Source organism: Pongo abelii, chromosome 14 (genome assembly GCF_028885655.2).
Source record: "Pongo abelii isolate AG06213 chromosome 14, NHGRI_mPonAbe1-v2.0_pri, whole genome shotgun sequence".
Taxonomy (NCBI): domain Eukaryota; kingdom Metazoa; phylum Chordata; class Mammalia; order Primates; family Hominidae; genus Pongo; species Pongo abelii.
Genome location: NC_071999.2, coordinates 37,366,899 through 37,379,556, shown reverse-complemented (window position 1 = coordinate 37,379,556; position 12,658 = coordinate 37,366,899). Strand labels below are relative to the sequence as shown.

At 40.9% G+C, this 12,658-nt stretch overlaps 1 protein-coding gene across 10 annotated transcripts in view; it reads left to right on the top strand.

Annotated features, from left to right (window-relative positions):
- The window catches only part of N4BP2L2 (NEDD4 binding protein 2 like 2), a 101,141-nt gene extending 88,576 nt beyond the window's left edge, over positions 1 to 12,565 (top strand). For 6 of the 10 annotated variants that reach the window (XM_054528585.2, XM_054528588.2, XM_009248537.4 and 3 more), the window contains 4 exons: positions 1,144 to 2,882; positions 6,512 to 6,597; positions 8,966 to 9,010; positions 12,378 to 12,565. In XM_054528585.2, the coding sequence (XP_054384560.2) occupies positions 1,144 to 2,882; positions 6,512 to 6,597; positions 8,966 to 8,989 (1,849 nt within the window). In that variant the 3' untranslated portion in view covers positions 8,990 to 9,010; positions 12,378 to 12,565. Of the gene's footprint in view, positions 1 to 1,143; positions 2,883 to 6,511; positions 6,598 to 7,524; positions 8,367 to 8,965; positions 9,011 to 12,377 lie in introns of those variants that run through there. The other 4 variants (XR_010136639.1, XM_054528590.2, NM_001374281.1 and 1 more) reach the window with 3 other exon arrangements.
- Positions 12,566 to 12,658: the final 93 nt, after the last annotated feature.

Sequence of the window (12,658 nt, the reverse complement as noted above, 5' to 3'; positions counted from 1 at the left end):
ATGTATGTATTTATTTATTCAGATGGAGTCTTGCCCTGTCGCCCAGGCTGGAGTGCAATGGCACAATCTTGGCTCACTGCATCCTGTGCCTCCCGGGTTCAAGTGATTGTCCTGTCTCTGGCTCCCGAGTAGCTAGGATTATAGGAGTGAACCACCATGCCCTGCTAATTTTTTTGTATTTTTAGTAGAGACAGTGTTTCGCCACACTGGCCAGGTTGGTCTCGAACTCCTGACCTCAGGTGATCCACCCACCTCAGCTTCCCGAAGTCGTGGGATTACAGGCGTTAGCCACCATGCCTGGCCTCTGGATATGTTTATATACACAAATACTTACTAATGTTTTATAATTGCCTACAGTATGCAGTGTAGTAACATGCTGTACAATTTCTCAGCCTAGGAGCAATAGGCTATATTATATAGCCTAGGTGTGGTATAGACTACATCACGTAGATTTGTGTAAGTACACTCTATGATGTTAACACAGTGATGAAATTGCCTAATGACACATCTCTCAGAACATATCCTTGTTAATACATGCTTATATATGAAATATTTTCTTTAAGGAAAGTATTAGGTTTTTATAAAGTTATTGATTTATGAAATGATTATATGAACATTAGCTTTAACTTTCTCAAAGTGTACTCATTTTTAATGTGTAGGATTAAAGTATCTCTTTTTAAAAGTGATTTTAAATATAGTACAAAGTATGGCCAGTGCGGTGGCTCACGCCTGTAATCCCAGCACTTTGGGAGGCTGAGGCAGGCAGATCACCTGAGATCAGGAGTTCAGGACTAGCCTGGCCAACATGGTGAAACCCCGTCTCTACTAAAAATAAAAAAAAATTAGACAAGCGTGGTGGTGGGCACCCGTAATACCAGCTACTTGTGAGGATGAGGCAGGAGAATTGCTTGAACCTGGGAGGCGGAGGTTGCAGTGAACCAAGATCACACCACTGCACTCCAGCCTAGGCGATGAAGCGAGACTCCATCTCAAAACAAACAAACAAACAAAAAGTATGTGCACACTTGAGAGTCTCTTGTACTAAAGGTTTTTAAACCTGCACATGAAGAGTATGATGTTATAGTTTGCTTTTGTTATACATGTAATTAAGTCATACATTTTCTTAATTCTTTGATATTTCAGAGAAAGAGTTTTGAAGAAAACTGGGCATAGGCTCAGAAAAACCAAACAGAAGAGGAACAGAAAAAGAAACAAAAAGCAGAACAGTCAGAATAAAATCATGGAGGAAAACTCATTAGAATTCTTAAGTGATCTTACACCAGGAGATCAGGACCCATCTCAGAGTGAAGAGGAAGACATTGAAAAGACCAGAAGAGAATCAGAATATCCCTTCATTGGTGGTCTACAAAATCAAGTCGGAGATTTTGTGACTGGGTATAAAGAAAAAAGATGGAAAAATAAAGATCCTAAAGACAGTTTCCAAAACGTTATGTCTATAGTTGAATTGGACAACACACCAAAGAATTACCTCTCTAAGGAAGTTGATAACTTGTTTGTAAGTTTGTTACTGAGGCCAGATGAAATCTCCGTTACTTGTCCAATACTGACTCAAAACCTTTCCTATGTAACAACTGATGACTGCTCTGGCATGAAGGTAGAAAAGCATATTAGAGATAGGCGTACCATAGCATTAGACACCCAGGACCTTTCTGCGGAAACTTCATGCTTATTTATGAAGAAGAGAGAAATAGTAAATAAAAGTCTCCCACATGAACCCATTCTGTGCCATCAACATGGAATCAGAATGTCAGATAAAGTTTTAAGAGAGGAACAAGTGTATGCAACTAAAATCAATCATTGGGCTTTTTTCACAACCAATTTATCTGATGAAGATTTACACCTGGGCTCTGACAGACAGCCCTATTTTGGTAGCTGGCCTGCAGGACCTCATAAGTTTATATGTGAACAGAGACCAAAAAAAGATAGAGCACGTAAGTTGGCTGGTCCTGACAGCAGGGGGCAATGGATTCAATTGATCTTCACTTTGGTGGCAGCATCAGAACCAGGAAACAATCCAGAAATATTGACAGACAAACTACTGATAGGAAATGAAGATTTTTCACCTCCACCTGAAACTATGGATTCATTCATTGAAACAAACCTCTTCAGAAGCTGCTTACCTCAACCAGATATATCAGAGAATGCCTTAGAATCAACACAAAATAAGAAAAGGAGGAAGAAAAGGATCTTCAATTTGGTACCAAATTTTAACTTATTAGGACAGAGTCATATCGGTGTAAAAGAAAGGGAGAAATGCGACCTGTTAACAAAAAAACATGGACTAAAAATTACTTTGGGAGAAGAAAAAGATAGAATTTCAGAAAGGAACAGTGAAGAGGAGAATAAGCAAAAACTTATGACCTTTGATCATCATCCATTGTGGTTTTACCTTGATATTATCAAAGCTACCCCTTTAAATATTGGTGGACAGTGTTATTCTCATTGTCTGTCATTTAACAGACTAAGGTGCTCTGCATCTTTATACAAAAATTATATTCCTTCTTTTGTGCTACATAATATATCTAGTATTTGGAAGCCATCTTTTACAAAGAAGAAACTGTTTTTGACTTTCGAATCTCAGACAAGAGTAGGTAATAAACTAAATGATGCAGGGTTTATTTCTCCAGAAATTTTACATAGTCATCTTGATACTTCGTGCTCTTTGGGAGTCACTTCTGATTTTCACTTTTTAAATGAAAGGTTTGATGGAAAGCTGAAAAGATGGGAAGAACCTAAGCAATTATCAGCTGAGGACAGCCAAGACTTAACAAGCACTGACTATAGTTCCCTTGAGCTACCATTATCACAAGGGTTTGCCTTTCAATTAGTAAAGCTTTTTGGATCTCCAGGCGTTCCAATGGGTAAGTTGTTTTCTTTTGCTAAAAGTAAAAGATCCAGTTTAACATATGTAAGTAATTTTGGAGGTGTTTCTACCTGGTGGTTAGTGATCTCATGCAGCTTATTAATCTCGTGATGCTTTTCAGCAGTGAGTGAGGATCCATAGCAAACAGTGCTTGATCTTCAAAGTCCCCACCCTTTGCTGTTGGTAGTCTTCATGTCTCCTTCAATGTCTTTGAGAACTTAGAATACTTGGGCTCTCAATTTCAATAGATACTGGGAAGAATGGAGGATGAAGCAGGCAAAAAGGGATTATGTAACCAGTAGAGATAGGCTGCTTTATTTATCGCTGTGTCTCCCAGGCTGTAGCGCAGTGGCATGATCTCGGCTCACTGCAAGCTCCGCCTCCCGGGTTCACGCCATTCTCCTGCCTCAGCCTCCCAAGTAACTGGGACTACAGGCGCCCACCACCACGCCCGGCTATTTTTTTATTTATCTTTTTTTTTTTTTGTATTTTTAGTAGAGACAAGGTTTCACCGTGTTAGCCAGGATAGTCTTGATCTCCTGACCTCGTGATCCACCCACCTCGGCCTCCCAAAGTGCTGGGATTACAGGCATGAGCCACCGCGCCCGGCCAAACCTTTCTACTTTCTTTATTTTTATTTATTTATTTATTTATTTTTTGAGATGGAGTTTCGCCCTTGTCGCCCAGGTTGGAGTGCAATGTTGCAATCTCAGCTCACTGCAACCTCCACCTCCTGGGTTCAAGTAATTCTCCTGCCTCAGCCTCCTGAGTAGCTGGGATTACAGGCGCCCGCCACCATGCCCAGCTAATTTTTGTATTATTAGTAGAGACGGGGTTTCACCATGTTGGCCAGGTTGGTCTCCAACTCCTGACCTCAGGTGATCTACCCGCCTCAGCCTCCCAAAGTGCTGGGATTACAGGCCTGAACCACCACGCCACCAGAAAGGAAACTCTACTTTCTGCCTTTATTTTGTTTGACACGTGGCTCTTTCGTTTCTCATTCACTATTATGGCTCCCAAATACAACATTAGTAAATGGCAGATTGCAAAGATTACATGAAGGAAAGATATCTGAAATAGTTGAATTTACTTTTTAAAGGCAGTCTGAAAAGGATACTGAAGGGATGAGGTGGAAGCCTGACTAGTTGACTTAAAAGGTTCCTTCAGGCTCTTAAGGTTGTTATTTTGGGGTTGGATGTGGTGGCTCACACCTGTAATCGTAGCACTTTGGGATGCTGAGGTGGGATGATTGCTCGAGGTCAGGAGTTTGAGACCAGCCTGGCTAACATGGCGAAAACATGCCTCTACTAAAAATACAAAAATTAGCCGGGTGTGGTGGCGTGTGCCTGTAATCCTAGCTACTTAGGAGGCTGAGGCAGGAGAACCACTTGAACCTGGGAGGCAGAGGTTGCAGTGAGCTGAGATCACACCACTGCACTCCAGCCTGGGCGACCGAGCGAGTCTCCCTGTCAAAAAAAAAAAAAAAAAAAAAAAAAAAAAAAAAAAAAAAAAAAAGATTGTTATTTTTGGAAACGAAAAAATCTACATGTGAATAAAACAAGCAAAAATGATTTTTTAATATTCCAACTAAATTTCTTTTTGGGCCAGCCACAGTGGCTCATGCCTGTAATCCCAGGACTTTGGGAGGCTGAGGCGGGTGGATCACCTGAGGTCAGGAGTTCGAGACCAGCCTGGCCAACATGGTGAAACTCTATCTCTACTAAAAATACAAAAATTAGCCAGGAATTGTGGCACATGCCTGTAAACCTAGTTAGGAGGCTGAGGCAGGATAATTGCTTGAACCTGGGGGGCGGAGGTTGCAGTGAGCTGAGATCGCACCACTGCACTCCAGCCTGGGCGATAGAGTAAGACTCTTTCAAAAAAAAAAAATTGTCTTCAATCATAAGCGTATATAAGATAATGTCTTTATGATATTTATCCCAGCTTTTCCTTATCTGTAACTCAATAGCTGATATTTTCTAGTGCTGTTCCTTGGGGACAGAAGCTGTAAGACTCAAGAGGCCAAAGCTCCAATTTTTGCAGTTCTCCTGTATCTTCTGTTGTTCTATACGTCTCAGGGTTCCTTAGGGACCCATTCCGTCTCAAAGCTTGTCATCCTGAGTTTTTTAGCTTGGCTCCTAAGCTTCTGATGTTCCAGATAAATTTGGTCCCACAGCTGAGACCAAAGATTGACTAAGTCCTAGGGCCAAGGAGTCATAATTATCAACCTGCTCTTGGGGCTCTGGCATCATATTTATCGTATTTGTAAACTTTGTGAATAACTACATCTTGACTATTTGCTGTAATTTTTCTTTTTCTTTTTCTTTTTTTTTTTTTTGAGACAGAGTCTCGCTGTGCCACCCAGGCTAGAGTGCAGTGGTGAGATCTTGGCTCACTGCAACATCTGCCTCCCGGGTTCAAGCAAGTCTCCTGCCTCAGCCTCCCAAGTAGGTGGGATTACAGGCACCCGCCACTGTGCCTGGCTAATTTTTTTTTTTTTTTTTTTGTATTCTTAATAGAGATGGGGTTTCACCATCTTGGCCACGCTGGTCTCCAACTCCTGACCTCGTGATCCACCCACCTCGGCCTCCCAAAGTGCTGGGATTACGGGCGTGAGCCACCACGCCCAGCCTATTTGTTGTAATTTTTCTACCCGCCTACTTACACCAAAGAAACATACCAATTTTTTTCAAAGTAAATGCATTTGCTTTCGGGAGCTTTAAGTGATAACTGAAGACATTTTAGATCTGGGATCTTAGTCCAAGGTCCATATTCTGAAATTGTATGTAAAATTTTGGGGGTTATTTTGTGCTATTTTTGGGGGGGGAATGTCCGTAGATTTTATCAGCTCCTCAGAGGGGTCTATGATGCAAAAAGATTAGCAATCACTGCCTTAGAGGGGCACCAGAATGCATCAAGACACTATTGTGAAAAGATTCTATGCCTCCTCTTACCTTGAGTGTGCGATGTCATCATAATCAACAATGATCAAGCATCCATTAATTAAACTTCAGAAAGCTTTTTAAAGGAAATAGACCTCATTCATCAAATAGCTTACCTTCTAAATTGGGAGACAAGACTAACATAAAATAAAATTAGTGCATATAGAAAATATAACTGATAAGCTTATGAATATTTTATGAGTGACATTAATAGTGCTAAAAGGATTGTAGAAGAGAATTTGAGGTTATAGTTTTCTCTGGAATGCCTTCCATGTGGAAGTGCATTATAAGCCCTGTTTGTACAAGGGAGAAAGAATGTAGCTTGAAAGAAAAACAGAGGGAAAGAATTTCATATTTGGAAATGGCATGTACTTGAAAGAGATAAAGAGAAAACCATAAGTAGAGGCTATGAAGTGATTTGTTTGGCTAGATTGGACGAGCCAAGCTCATGGTCAGTGGCCTTGCAAATAAGGCAAGAACTCAAATGAATCCTAGTATTGGAGTCTGGATAGTGTTTACTAATTGAGATCTGAGACGAACTCCAGCTTTAGACATCACCGAAATATCTTTAAAACCAGACTTTTAATGGTATAGTGAGTTAGAGATCAGGTTTGCATATCTTCACAGTTAGGGTAAAAATCTGTGTGACATTAGAGATGATATTAGTTCTTTCTTTTTTTCACAGAATCCTTGTTGCCTGATGACTATGTGGTTCCCCTTGACTGGAAGACACTAAAGATGATCTACTTGCAGTGGAAGATGTCAGTGGAGGTATATATGTGTGTGTGTGTGTGTGTATGTATGTATATTTTTGTTGTTGTTGTTGTTGTTTGAGACGGAGTTTCACTCCTGTTGCCCAGGCTGGAGTACATTGGCATGATCTTGGCTCACCACAACCTCCACCTCCTGGGTTCAAGTAATTCTCCTGCCTCAGCCTCCCTAGTAGCTGGGATTACAGGCATGTGCCACCACACCCAGCTAAGTTTTTGTATTTTTAGTACACACAGGTTTTCTCCATGTTGGTCAGGCTGGTCTCGAACTCCTGACCTGAGGTGATTTGCCTGGCTTGGCTTCCCAAAGTACTGGGATTACAGGCATGAGCCACCACACCTGGCCAGTGGAGGTATATTTTTATGGCTTTCAAATAGAAACCACTGTTCTATTCTCTACTTCTGTGAGATTAACTTTTTAGATTTCATATATGAGTGAAATCATGCAGTATGTATTTTTCTGTGTCTGGCTTATTTCAATTAACATAATTTCTTCCAGGTTCATCCACGTTGTTGCAAATGACAGGATTTCATTCTTTTTTATGGCTGAATATTATTCCATTGTACAAGCTATGGTGTTCATTGCACAGCAGGGTGACTATAGTTAACTATAGTTAACCATAACGGATTATATATTTCAAAATAGCTAGAGGAGAGGATTTTGAATGTTCTGACTACAAAGAAATAATAAATGTTTGAAGTCATATATATGCTGATTACCATGATTTGATCATTACACAATGTACACATGTATCAAAATACATTGTGCTCATAAATATGTACAATTATTATGTCAATAAGATTTTTAAAATTATGGAATAAAAAAAATTTATCAAACTTGAGAGAAGTGCTACATACCTTAAATTAGAAAAAGGATATATATGGATGGGGATGAGTGGATAATATAGGCATGTTTTCTTTCAATTAGTCCCAAACAGAAGGTTGCATTTAATTCCCTAACTTTGTGGAGGAATATACAGGTATAAGGACTCACTGGGGATGACTAAGGCGCCCACTGTAGGTGAGTCCTTTATTCGTCATTACATCTTTTCTCCTGTCCAGCCCTCAGTCTTATCCATTATGATAGAGTAACAGCTACAAATTAGATTTGTAGTTACTTGACTTGGAAGCACCTTCCTATTGTTGTGATCTGTGGTCCACAGTGATAGACGTAACTATTCTGAGGGCTGTTCATTTTCCAGGTAGCTGGAGGAGGACTGGCTTGGAAGGTTAGAAGGATGATAGAAAATCTGGAAAAGCCAGTACTTCACCTAACCTAGCGGGGGTGGCTGGGGTTCTGTTCACATTAGTTGGTTATTATTTAAATGTGTCCAGAGGCAATGCTAATGGGTGCATTTTGAAATGAATAGTAAAATCAAAATTTAGTAAATCATTCTAGAACTAATAGTTCAAGACAGTAGGTATTTCTTAACTGTTCTCATAAACACCTCTATGGACAAAGTAGACTCATTTTGTCTGTCCATTTAATAAAACCAAATACATTTTTCCTCAACTTCTTGTTTCTCCTTATTCCCCATGGAGACATTATTGCCACTTAAAACACACATACACACACACAGAGCAATATTTTAAATGTTTAAATTGACATTTGTGGCCAGGCGTGGTGGCTCATGCCTATAATCCCAGCATTTTGGGAGGCCAAGTTGGGTGGATCACTTGAGGTCAGGAGTTCGAGACCAGCCTGGCCAACATAGTGAAACCCTGTCTCTACTAAAAACACAAAAAAATTAGCCGTGTGTGGTGGCACTTGCCTGTAATCACAACTACCTGGGAGGCTGAGGCAGGAGAATCACTTGAGCCCAGGAGGCGAAGCTTGCAGTGAGCCAACATTGTGCCACTGCACTCCATCCTGGGCGACAGAGCAAAACTCTGTCTCTAAATAAATAAATAAATAGATAGATATTAGATATTTATAGGTGTTTTCTTTCTTTCTTTCTTCCTTTCTTCCTTTCTTTTTTTTTTTTCTTTGACAGTCACACTCTCTCACCCAGGCTGGAGTGCAGTGGCGCGATCTCAGCTCGCTACAACTTCTGACTCCCAGGTTCAGGCGATTCTCCTGCCTCAGCCTCCCAAGTAGCTGGGACTACAGGCATGCACCACCACCCCCAGCTAATTTTTGTATTTTTAGTAGAGACAGGGTTTTGCCATGTTGGCCAGGCTGTTCTCAAACTCCTGAGCTCAGGTGATCCACCCACCTCGGCCTCCCAAAGTGCTGGGATTACAGGCGTGAGCCACTGTTATATTTCTTTTGTCATTTTAGGAGTGTCCCTACATGAGTAAAATGACAGTGCAAACTTAACTCCAATGCCAAATATTAATATTTTATGTATTTTAATTATAATTTCTAGAAAAGACAGAAGAAGATTGGTTGAAAAATGAAAATTCCTTGAACTGTAAGTATGACTTATTCTAGAGACCTCTGTTTGATCATAAAGTAGTTAATCTTGACATTATTTGTTTGTAATAGCTCATATGTATTATAGCACGACTGGAGAGTAAAATACAAAAAATGAAGTTTGTTACCATAGCAACCTTGTGTGCTATTATACATGTGATGTTTTTATTTCCTTTAAGTGTAGATCTTTTTTGAAATACAGCAAAGCTTAGATTGTTGCTCCCAAATTTATTTTCCCACTTTATTGGTTAGAACATATTTTACAACATTCTATCAACACACAATTTATGAGACATTTCCCCTCTTGGGTTGGCATGTGATGAGGGCTGGGAATTAGGGATGTAGGTTCTATTTAAATATTAGATTCTCTAGGAAAAGAGGTAAAACTTATAGACAAACTCATGTTATATTTTAAACTTATCAAGCTGACATTAAAATAAACACATTGCATTTTTTTCAAATGCCTAAATTATGAAATAAACACAACTGCTACGATTTCAGTGCATATATGTCTGCATTTGATAAGAATTGAATGCACTATGCATTTACCATATGTTTTTTCATTTTAACTTATTTCTAAGAATATTCTAGTTTCCATTTCTCAACTAGAAATACATGTATACCCTGTAAAAATGTTTTTTGTTTGTTTTAATCCTGCTTCCCCTGAAAGAAGAGGAAGAACTGAAGATTTGGGAGAGGAGTTTAGAGATTTGCAGGGGCCACTAGAAAAATGTGGGATAAATATGGTACAGGAGGAGATAAGAGACAATGAGGAATTCCAGCGGAAGGAAGCGAAGACATTCATTCAATTATTCAGCAAATGTGGCCAGGTTTGGTGGCTCGTGCCTATACTCCCAGCACTTTGGGAGGCCGAGGCAGGCAGTTCACCTGAAGTCAGGAGTTCGAGACCAGCCTAGCCAACATGGCAAAACCCCGTTTCTACTAAAAATACAAAAATTAGCCAGGTGTGGTAGCAGGTGCCTGTAATCCCAGCTACTTGGGAGGCTGAGGCAATAGAAACGCTTGAACCCGGGAGGCAGAAGTTGTGGTGAGCTGAGATCGCCCCACTGCACTCCAGCCGGGGTGACAGAGCAAGACCCCGCCTCAAAAAAAAATTATTCAGCAAATGTTTATTGAGGTGCCTCATGTCAGACACTGAAGATATAGCAGTAAAAACACCCGTGCCCTCATGGAATTTATGTTGTAGAGATTTGATTTAACGCCATAGCATGTTGGGCAAGGACTTGGCTGAATGAGCCTGTAGCCTACCTCTGACTAAAGTTAGATTATAGTGAGTGAAGTTCCCCTAGATGGCCCCAACATGAGGAGACACCAGTACAAGCAGCATGCAGCAAGCATGGATATATTTTCCTGTGGCCAATTTCAGGAGTCTTTTCTGTCTGCTAAAATTAGTAGATTTCTATCAAGGACATTTTGCAACCATAATTTTGATTTTCATGATGATCTCCCACATGTATCCTAAACTGTCGGGTCTTCTCACAGAGCATTCTACCCTTAATTATTATTTTTTTGTTTTTAGGGAATTTTATGAGTGCTACAGCTATGTGCAGATTTTTTTACTATTTTATTGAGAAAGGGCATCCTGTTTTATGTTTGGCATTAAGTACTGACCAGTCTGTCTCAAGGGGTAAACAGAAATTTAGAAAGAGGGAAATAGGAGAATCTGGTTGGCTCTGGGAGCCACAAGTCGGTGCCCATTTACAAATATTCTCCCTGCTGGTTGCCAGGGTGTTTAATGTCATGGCACTCCTTTATGGCAGTGGGGCAGGGTGATAGGAAGAGGATGGGTCCCCATCTTCAGGCTCCTCCTGACTAGCTGTGTGTGACCCTAAACAGAGGACCCTTCTCAGAGTCTCAGTTTCTTAATCTGTAAAATTTTTATCTTTTAAATGAGGATTAAATGAAATAACTTTGCAAAGTTATTAAACGAAAAAACTGGCCGGGCATGGTGGCTCATGCCTGTAATCCTAGCACTTTGGGAGGCTGAGGTGGGCGGATTTCCTGAGCTCAGGAGTTCGAGACCAGCCTGGGCAACACGGTGAAACCCTGTCTCTACTAAAATACAAAAAAAAAAAAAAGAAAGAAATTAGCTGGATGTGGTGGCACACACCTGTAATCCAAGCTACTTGGGAGGCTGAGGCAGGAGAATTGCTTGAACCCGGGAGGTGGAGGTTGCAGTGAGCCGAGATCGCACCACTGCACTCCAGCCTGGACGACAGAGCAAGACTCCATCTCTACAAACAAAACAAAACACAAAAAACTGTGCAAAGTATGGAGCCTAGTGCCTGAAAAATAACAGACTCATAATAAGAGTGAATTCCCTTCCCCTAAATACTGCCTTGGATTAAAGCATTGATTTTCTTTTTTTCTTTTCTTTTTTTTTTTTGAGACGGGGTCTTGCTCTTGTTGCCCAGGCTGGAGTGCAGTGGTGCGATCTCAGCTCACTGCAATCTCTGCCTTCCTGGGTTCAAGCGATTCTCCACCTCAGCCTCCCAAGTAGCTGGGATTACAGGCGCCCACCACCATGCCCAGCTAATTTTTTTTTTTTGTATTTTTAGTAGAGACAGGGTTTCACCATGTTGGCTAGGCTGGTCTGAAACTCCTGACCTCGTGATTCACCTGCCTTGGCCTCCCAAAGTGCTGGGATTACAGGCATGAGCCACTGTGCCCAGCCTTTTTTATTATTATTATTTTTTTGAGATGGAATCTTGCTCTGTTGCTCAGGCTGGAGTACAGTGGCTCACTGCAACCTCCACCTCCCAGGTTCAAGCGATTCTCCTACCTCAGCCTCCTAAGTAGCTGGGATTACAGCCCGCCACAACACCCAGCTAATTTTTGTATTTATTATTTTAGAGACAGGGTTTTGCCATGTTGGCCAGGCTGGTCTTGAACTCCTGACCTCAGGTGATCTGCCCAACTCGGCCTCCCAAAATGCTGGGATTACAGGGGTGAGCCATTGTGCCCGGCCAAAACATTGCCTTTGAAATGCTCTCTGGCAAAATAGAAATTGTGTTGTTTAGGAGAGGAACATATTGGCCCAGTAAACATGTTAACACATTTGCATGAATTAGTGCATTTATTTTTAATTTTTTGTAATGTACATAGCTGGATCCTCAGGAAATGGGATCTAGAACAAGTTTCAGCTGAAGGACAGGGAGTTGGGAAATGTCAGGGAACAGGCTCTTGAATGAGGCAGGACTAAGCAGTGTGGACTGTGGGGACAGCTGTGAAGTCCTGGATGCCAGGGGAGTGGCATAATTCAGGAAGTAAAGGCTGGGAACCTGAAAACAAACTGTTCATGTCACATGTTTTCTGGTCTTGTCTGGGCTTGTGTTTGCTTGTAGTTGAGTTCTGCTGTCTTCATGGTACTGCTGAAGATGATGATCACGGAGAAAAGTCAGAGTGCTCAGTGCCAACCCAAGGGATTCTTTCCAGAGACATACCCATTGGATACCAAAATTAGTTTGGATAATCTGTTCAACCATTCTTGATAAGTTATCTGAATAATAAAAAAACTCAACAGAGGAGGTAACAATTTGAACATTTTATTGTCTAATTTGAAGATGTATGCCATACTTTAATTTGTTTGACAGAAGGAAGTAAGGCACAGAAAACTTGAGTACCT